The sequence below is a fragment of the Trachymyrmex cornetzi genome, unplaced genomic scaffold, assembly GCF_001594075.2.
Source record: "Trachymyrmex cornetzi isolate Tcor2-1 unplaced genomic scaffold, Tcor1.1 scaffold320, whole genome shotgun sequence".
In the NCBI taxonomy this organism is placed as follows: Eukaryota; Metazoa; Arthropoda; class Insecta; order Hymenoptera; family Formicidae; genus Trachymyrmex; species Trachymyrmex cornetzi.
Window position 1 is genome coordinate 211,416 of NW_017297898.1, and position 9,532 is coordinate 220,947.

Below are 9,532 nucleotides of genomic sequence, written 5' to 3' on the forward strand. Positions count from 1 at the left end.
AGCTTCAAAGTATATATGTTCAGAACACTAAAACAAGCTTATTCTGTAAGTTTCAGAAAAATCTAAAGAAAATGGATTTTTCGGAGAACGTCCTTAAATAAAGAAATTTCATTTAGTGTGAGATAACAGGTAAAAAATAAATTAAATTTTACCAAGATTTTTAAAGAGGGAGCCTCGAGATGGTTGCTTTTGCCTACAAATCGATTACCTACAGTATCTTTTGCCTACATCACTTTTGCTTACAGTTCGATTGCCTACATGTATTATTACCTACAGCTCGATTGCCTACGTGCGCTTTTGCCCACAAATATAAAATTAAAGTTAAGTAAGATAATAATTTTTAGGAAATCTGTCATGTGAACAGTGGAGTGTCAGCGTAGACAGTGTCCGCTTGGAATATTTTTTCAAAAAAATCTAACCCTAACCAAACCATTTGTTGGTGTGAGGTAGCCCTCATTTCGCGTGGAAAGTTGTAAGCTGTAGGCAATAATGTATGTAGGCAATCGAGCTGTAGGCAATCGAGTTGTAGGCAATCGAGTTGTAGGCAATAGTACATGTAAGCAAAAGTAACTCCGTTTCTAAAATTTTTATTTGTGCGCAAAAGCGCATGTAGGCAATCGAGCTGTAGGCAATAATACATATAGGCAATCGAACTGTAGGCAAAAGTGATGTAGGCAAAAGATACTGTAGGCAATCGATTTGTAGGCGAACGGGATCCCTCCGGGAGCCTCGTGTAACCGGTTCAAAAAAGTCGTAAAATGTTTTTGCTTTAATCAATAGTAGACATGTCAAAAATTTTCAAAGCTACAGAACGAAACAAAGTTTTAAGGAATCTTTGTCTATCCCTTGCGTAAGTATACGAGACTATTTACTCGATTCTGTTCATAAATCTGTTTTCTGCAGCTGAACTAGTATACACTTCCTAGTGAGAAATGACAATGGAATCGATGTCGAATCGACGTGAAAGATGATTTCGAGTTTCGACGTCGAATCGACATCGATCCATTGTCATTTCTGACTTGGTTTTGAAACTTAAAGCGAAATAGATATATGTGTGGTATTTGGCGAAAACGAAAATTCTAGTGTCGTCTAGTACAAAAATAAAAAATAGACCTTATGATAATATAATTTTTACTTTTCGATATCAAAAACTTTAAACGCGTTTTTCTCTAAACCATTTTTTTTTGGAATTGGTAGAAAAGATTAGGGGAGACCAGAGCTGGTTGTCGTACGGGGTTGAATGTCAAAATGCTCATAACTCAAACAAGACACGGCAGAAAAATCTTTTTTTTTGACTGTAGATAGCTGATATAATATTAATTTGTTGTGTAAAATGGTTTGCACCACAAGCATTGTATATATTATTTATAGCGATTTTTGAGAAAACGAAGTTGGTGAGTAAATTTTTATAATCACCTATTTTGTTATCTGACACAAGTCTTTGGTATTATTAATCGTAATATCCCTGTCATAGAAAATGACATATCTTAGAAGATCTTTGCTACAATTAAGTAATCATTATTCTGACTAAGTTTGTGAATACAATCTCTTTTATTAAAAATGGATATGTGGTGTAGATTGACCAAAATGAGACGAGATTAGGTGACAATTAATTTTAATATCTTTAGAGGACACATTTTCAGAGAATATACTTACAAATATATTATATTTCGTATAGATATATGTTTTTTCATTTTTCATATAAAAACTATGGTACAAGAACAAATTACGTATTTTATGATTAAAATAACTATTTTATTTGTATTAGTACTATAATTACTATTATTTCTCAAAATATAGAACTGACATTAAAATAAAAATTAATTGAACTGATATTAAAATAAAAATTGTGTTTTTTATATTTGTTGTCCATAACAAATATGCTACTGCCAATTCCAGAACGTGTGATAATCAACCCAGGACACGGGGTTAATTGTCATATTTTCGCAGCTTCATTTAAAATTAAATAACTTATTTTTATGATATGATGAATTCACGAGTAATATTTTTTTTAATGCCTAAAGGATGTAGGTATATTGTAACGTATATAATATTTCAAAATCAGGCATCCACTTTTTTCTAAAAATCAATAATCAAAAACTGTGACAATCGGCCCCGGTCTCCCCTAACTCAGAAATTATTGATCCCCGGACTCAGAAATTATTGATCAATCAAATTGTACGGATGTAATACATGAAGTTTACCAAATACATTTGTCATTGAATCTGTAAAATTAATAAAATAATAAAATTAATTTAAACAATTTTTATTGCATAAATTAAATAAAATTCTTTGATAAAGTTGTACTATTTTTTAAAGTACTTCCTTTTCTTAATTTTCAACTTTTTTCTTATTTTCTTGATTTACTAAAAAAGTAATTTAATAAAAAATAAGAATTATAATTATTGTGTATTATTGCCTCAAAGTACAAAATGCAATTCTTGCATTTACAACTCCGGTAAGGAGATTGCGTCAACGTTTGTTATGGACTCTACAAATTAAATCAATTGTTTTTTAACAAAATATTTTTTCTTAAAAAACTTAAGGGGATCCTAAAGCAAAGCTCGAACTCCGACAAAATCCCTAGATCGCACCGCGCGCCGTACATTGACATGTCTTTTTATACTACCACAGCAATATCTCACGCAGCCTATGATAAACGCAGTCACACATACGTGTCAATTTTCGTACAACGAATTCGTCGCGATAAAGCGTCTAAATCTAATTCTAAGAACTCGACGTTGTATGTTCGTGCAAATTACGTGTTTGGGAACTATTATTTCGTACGTTCGGGTTGCAAAGCTTTCATATCAAGCAAATGTTGTCATGACTTGACAGCTGAGACGCCATGTTACACTAATGGCTGTTCTATAATGTGCTTTTTGTTTCCTGTTTCTTGCTGTTTGTCTCTTGCTTTCTCGATCAAAAAGGCAAGAAACAAACAGAGACAAACAGCAAGCAACAGGAAACAAAAAGCACATTGTAGAACAGCCATAAGGAATGGTAAAAAATATATCGATTTCGAAATTTTTGATCATTCTCAACGTAGACTCCATTTCACAAACACGTATTAATGAGTATACTTTAATCCTGGAAAAGAATTTTCCAATCCGTGAAAGAGAAAAAGAGTATTCGTTATACAAAAATTATACGTGTTTAGTCGGTAATACAGATCTTTAGGATCCCCTTAAAAATGTGTAATAAAATACAGAAAATCTTTAAAAAGATTCACTACATTGTTTCTTAAAAAAAATTCTATAAAATTACCTAGCTTCTTTTTAGTGATTTATACGAGGCTCCCCCCTTAGAGGATTGGTTATTAACTTTAATCTGATCTCCTGTAAACTAGTCATTTAAATCCTATGCGAATCTTAAATGTGATGAATGCATATTATCGTTTCTCATTTAAAGAGTAATTATAGAAGTAAAAGTAGAGTGTTTAATTATTATTCTTCTTCTTTTACTCTTAAATTAGAATGATATGATCACATCCAGATATACAAATTGCATAGTTTATCATTAATCATATCTTTTCTATAAACATACAAAGTACCAGTGAAAAATATAAAAAAGCCCATAAGAGCCTATACATCGGTTGTTCGGATGCACAGAAAACTTCATTTTCGTGTGAATGTAACAAAATAAATAAAATTTTTCGAAGATTCTTTTGAGCCTTATTTTATATATTTGTTCATACAAAGTACGTTAAAATAGATATTAAATTTGTAAAGTCGATAAAATTGTTAAAATTATTACGTGTGTCGACTTATGTTATAAAAATCTTCAGAATTAAATATTACATATTTTAGGACACAAATTCCTTTTTCTTGTCGTAATATGATAGATTAATAGATTTTATAAACTTTCAGCAAAACGTCTTCCCGCTTGTCTTCCGCCAGGCAATCTGAAAAATCAAAATTTAGAGGGGATGGAGACTTTCATCGCTGGATGGGGAACTACTAAATATCGTAAGTAGAGGAAAGACCCTTATTATGAGATACCGAGTTCGTTTTAGGTAAATGCTAGAAGTTTATGGGCAGAATTTAAAAAAATAATAGGTCATTTTGAAGGGAATTTAATATGCTTTAAGATAATGTTATATAAAATTTAATTCAAATTTCATTTTTTTTGAAAATGAAAGAAATATAAAAAGTGAGCAAATCGCAAAGTCAAAAAATTGTGCTCCTAGTATGAGATGCCCTGAGAAATCGATAGTAAAATGCAAAGTATATTAGTATTGCAACTAAAAAACTTTATTTAATGTTTCTTAAATACAAACAAACACAGCCAGGTTGCGCGAAAAATGAGTATGCGATACATTATACCCAAAACTCGTCTTCAGGTAGCTGAAATCAAGCATCGCAGAAACAGGCACTCGATATTCATTCCGGTTGTCCTTTTTATTATTGTACAATAATATTTATACTTTAGCAATGATTTTCACTATGACATGGGAGCATGGGTTATTTCATATTAGAAATACCCTGGGTATCTCATATTACGATTTCCACGCCTTACAGTTTTGCGATCATCAAATCTAACTTCTGTAATTAAGCAATTCAACACATCCCGTATTTTTCTATTAGTACGACCTTACTCTATCACTACATAAAGAATTTATTGCCAAATATTTATTTATTAAATAATAAACAATGTTTAAAGGCTCATCTTAATGAAACTTGAAGATATCCAAATTTTAAAATCTTTTTTTACGATGACTACAGGCATGATTTAATAATGAATTTTCTACTAAACAGTTTTCAATCAAAGAGCAATAAATTCATTGTGGAACCAATAGATAGCGTCTATTAGTTTAGCAGAAACGCCGCTATCTTGTATTAGGCGCCTATGTAATAATAGGGGGCTTTCCTCTAATAATTACTTATTGTTAGTAATTTGTGGAATGAATTAATTCTTGCTTAATTATAATCTGATAATAAAAATACAATAATCTTTTCATTCTAAAAATGCTAAAGTTTGTTGCATCCGTATTTGTTTTTCAGAAGGAACATCGTCCGATAAACTTTTGAAAGCCACAGTTTTTATAACTAAACAGAAAGAATGCAAAGATGCTTACAGTAAAGATTATTATGCAGTTATTGATAACCGCACTGTATGCGCAAGAAACGATGGAATAGATTCCTGTCAGGTGAGAAGAAGAAAATAAAAAAATTATAAAAAAAAATTAATGAAAGATTTGCACATTTATCTCTCTCTAAATAGTTTAACAAACAAATAAAGAAATTAATAAAGAAATTAAGAATTATTTATTTGTATATATGTATATATATATATATATACAATATATATATATATGTATACATACATTATGTACTGTAATTAATTAAATAGATAATTTTGTATTTAATTTTAATTATTTTTAAATTAAATTTTGCCTTTTCAATTATTATTATCACTTCAGTGTTATTTTTACTATAAATTACTTTATTAAATGTGTGAGTGCGTGCGCGCGCGCATGTGTGTAATTCTGTCAATTTCCGAATCTCTATTATGAACGTTTTCATTATTTTTTTATTTAATGATGTTAATATATAATGTATACTATAAGGAAAAAAATTTGTTATAAATTATAAATTTAATTAGTGATTAATTTCTAAAATTAATTGTAACATTTAAAAAAAGAAAATCTTTAATAATTTGTGTGTGCACTGCATAAATTTAGTACATTTTACTAGTACATATCTCTTACAATTTAACGTGATTTTCAGGGTGACAGTGGTGGACCACTAATGCTGCAAAATGGAAATACAACTGTTGTTGGAATAGTATCATGGGGCAAAGGATGCGCTTCCAAAAATTATCCAGGCGTATACACAGATGTTTCTAGTTTCCTATCTTTCATCAAGGAAGCCATGAGTATAGAAGTTTTTCTTATTAATTGAAACCTTTTAGTTTCTTTGCTAATTTTTTATATAAATTTTAAAAACTCTATGTCTTTATTACGGCATGTAAACAATCTCTTTTTTGAATTATAAATTACATTGTCACAATAATTATTTATCAAGGTAAGGTAGTGTTTGACAAAGATCATCCGTACACTGAAAGAAAAGATTGGCTGCTGTAGTAATTTAGATGGTAAAATATGGCATAGCATATTTTTTATTGGCTAATGCAGCCAATAAAAATGCTATACCATATTCATCTTTTTTTTCAGTGTACCGTTTTAAAATAATGAGTAGTGTTAAATTTTTATTAAAAATTAATGTTTTAATATGTAATTTATTTGCGTACATCTATATATGTTACTTAAAAAATATTTTATAAACAAAAATTGCAGACTTTATATAGTAATATATAATCTCATAAAATAAAAAGGTTACGCAAACGACACACTGTGATGGGTATCGCATACTAACTTTGAATTTTCAATCGTTGTTATTTACAAATTATTCGCTGATTTTACCCAGAAAATGTTTTTCATGTAAGAATATATATAAATATATATATATTATGAATTTTTCATATTTCATTTTTTTGTGAAATTACTATTTAATATACAAAAAATATAATAATAATAATGGGAAAACATGAAAAATAATTAAAGAGATAAATAATTATATATAATTATATAAACACACACACACACACACACACACACACAAAACTGTTTTTCATTATTTCAAACTTAATTTTTTGTAAAAGAAAAAATATAAAAATGATTCTTTAATTTTTTAAAATGTTTTTTCATTCTAATTAAATATAATTTTTCTTATACCAAACAGTAATTTTATAAAAGAAAGAAGGATATACATACATATATGGACATATATTTCGTATGTAATGTATATGTTTATATGTATATATTTTTATACTTATATGTATATGCATGTGTTTATATATATTTATATATGGAAAAGTAGAGTAATTGTGCTTATTTTAATGTAACCGCTATACCGCAGCAAAATTTCTAGAGGTAGTTCTTTGCAAATATAACCGTAAATTACATATATAATTTGAAAATGTAGTTAACGGCAAAAGCGAAAAAAAGTGAAATTATATATTTTGATAGTAATTTTGACATCCAAAAAATAAGACTGTAAATCCATATTCCTAGTTTGCTTATTTAATCGTGCATATATCTTATTGAAGTACGTTATTATGTGGGTCTTTTGAGCTATATTTATTGAATTAAGTTAAAAAGTCTTTGAGTAACCGTTTTTCTTATCAAATCAATTCACGGCTAAAAATTGTGCGCATATAAATAGTTCGAAATTTCCTCCCAATGAAAAATGCACTATTTGAGATGAATTTGAAAGATATGGAACTCTGCCCAGTCGACAAATTAAAAGTAACATGACATCCATGTTATAATTTCGTATTCCACAATATAAATGTAATATTAAGGCCCGTCTACAATACACGGAGTAAGAAGTAAGAGTAAGAAATTGACCAATCACAGTCGATTATTCTTCTCACATTCGACTGTAATTGATCAATTTCTTACTCTTACTTCTTACTCCGTGTATTGTAGACGACGCCTTACACATGGTGTTACATAGCAGTTACATTGTAGAGTGCGAAATTATAACATTGACATTTTGTTACTTTTATAGTTTGTGTCGACTGGGTGATTTTAATACTGCCTAAATTCTGAATATATGGGTCTATGAAGAATTTAATGAAGTTGTGACGATGATGCTGAGAATTACATATGCTATTTTTGTTTAAATAATTAATTTTCCCAATTTTGATATTATTTTTCCAAAGTTTATATTAGGTTTTTATTAACATTGTCCTAATAAATGTATTTTTTCATTTTCTTATCAACATTCCATAAAACATGAATTAGAATGAGTATTATTCATTAGTTTCCTACGATTTTTGCTTTGCATATAAATACTCAATCTATGTGTACAATTACCCGTCGGCATCGCGCGAGAAATTTTTTTGCTTTTACTTTTTTATTTTTTGTCAAATACAATATTACCAAATGAAAAATTGTTTAATATGAGAATGCATATTGATAGAGGAATATATATTTATGGTTTGTCTTATATATACATATATACCGACTTCAGCTTCAAAAACTATCTCACAACAATAAATTCCCCTTAGATGCGCACGATTTTCTCACTTTTCTCTATATGTTTCTTACACGAAAAATGTTTTATCGGGTAATCTTTTGTTCTTTGTCAAAGGAGAGAGAGAAAAGAATGTTTAAATTTGCCAAGTAGATTAATCAATCATAAAGTTATAGAAATATCAATCTTTGAAAAAAAAAACGTCTTGCGTGCTATACTCAATGTATCATTCTAGTGTTAGTTTAACATATAAATATTTATTTTGCTAAAAAAATATGTTTCCACAATTTGTTTCCAAATTTTATCATAGCGTTATTTTTGTTTTAGCTTTGTAGGAAGTAGGCGGCGTTACAAACTGACTCTTGTTACCGACTGTGTGCCACTAGCGACACTCACGCATTCAATTGATGTTTGACTCTTTTTTCTTTTATATACTTAATGTATATCCGTGGATCGTAACCACGTGAAGATATTTCAGTTATTAAAGTTATATTCTATTAAAGAGTGTATTATCACTATCTTTCCTGCCTTTTATCCAGCAAGTTTTTTATATATATTTTTTTTTATATTTGTTAGAAAGTCTTAAGTCTAATTAGAAGATGTAATAGTGTCTCAAGTGACAAATTAACTATTTATTATCGTTTTATTGTTATGTTATTTTGTATATGACTTCTGAGACCGGTTGTGCAATATTTACGCGACCCGTCGATTTATATTAGTACCCGAGATTATCGAATCAGCTGTATCAATTAAGTTCTGAATAGATTTAATTGAAAACTTGAGTTCGAATTATATAATAAAGACCTCTGTGAAGTTGGAACCTCATTTTACAAAAAATGAAATTTTGATCACAGTTCCTGCCCAAAATTAAGAATAGTTCCGGCGAATTAATATAAAAAAAAAAATTTGGGGTGCTAACTTCACAAAACGCGGAACGAAAAATCGCGATATCTTTTAAACCATTAGTCCTAGCGCTTAAAATGATAATAACTTTCGATAGAACCCTTGGGGTGCTATCCAGAACTGTCAACAGAATTGCCGTAGTCTTAAAAAATTGTTTGTCCCTCAGATGTGAGAGAATCAGACATTGAAAAAATCGCGATATCTCTTAAACCGTTGGTCCTAGCGCTTCGAGCATTAATAACTTTCGTTAGAACTTGTGGGGTGCTACTCAGAACTGTCATTAAAATTGCCAGAATTAAAAAAAATTGTTAACCCTCGGGTGTTAGAAATTTTTCGATGCGACAAACGACAGTTCTAGGTAGCACCCCACGAGTTCTAACGAAAGTTATTAATGCTCGAAGCGCTAGGACCAACCGTTTAAAAGATATCGCGATTTTTCGTTTGTCACATCAAAAAATTTCTAACACCCGAGGGTTAACAATTTTTTTTAATTCTGGCAATTTTAATGACAGTTCTGAGTAGCACCCCACAAGTTCTAACGAAAGTTATTAATGCTCGAAGCGCTAGGACCAACGGTTTAAGAGATA

At 29.4% G+C, this 9,532-nt stretch overlaps 1 protein-coding gene across 1 annotated transcript in view; it reads left to right on the forward strand.

Moving 5' to 3' along the window:
• The window catches only part of LOC108762755 (venom protease), a 16,748-nt gene extending 8,307 nt beyond the window's left edge, over nucleotides 1–8,441 (forward strand). Inside the window, exons 5-8 of the mRNA XM_018509912.1 lie at nucleotides 3,870–3,968; nucleotides 5,004–5,149; nucleotides 5,730–5,877; nucleotides 8,370–8,441. Of these exons, the coding sequence (XP_018365414.1) occupies nucleotides 3,870–3,968; nucleotides 5,004–5,149; nucleotides 5,730–5,877; nucleotides 8,370–8,377 (401 nt within the window). The 3' untranslated portion in view covers nucleotides 8,378–8,441. The remainder of the gene's footprint in view (nucleotides 1–3,869; nucleotides 3,969–5,003; nucleotides 5,150–5,729; nucleotides 5,878–8,369) is intronic.
• The last annotated feature ends 1,091 nt before the right edge of the window (nucleotides 8,442–9,532 follow it).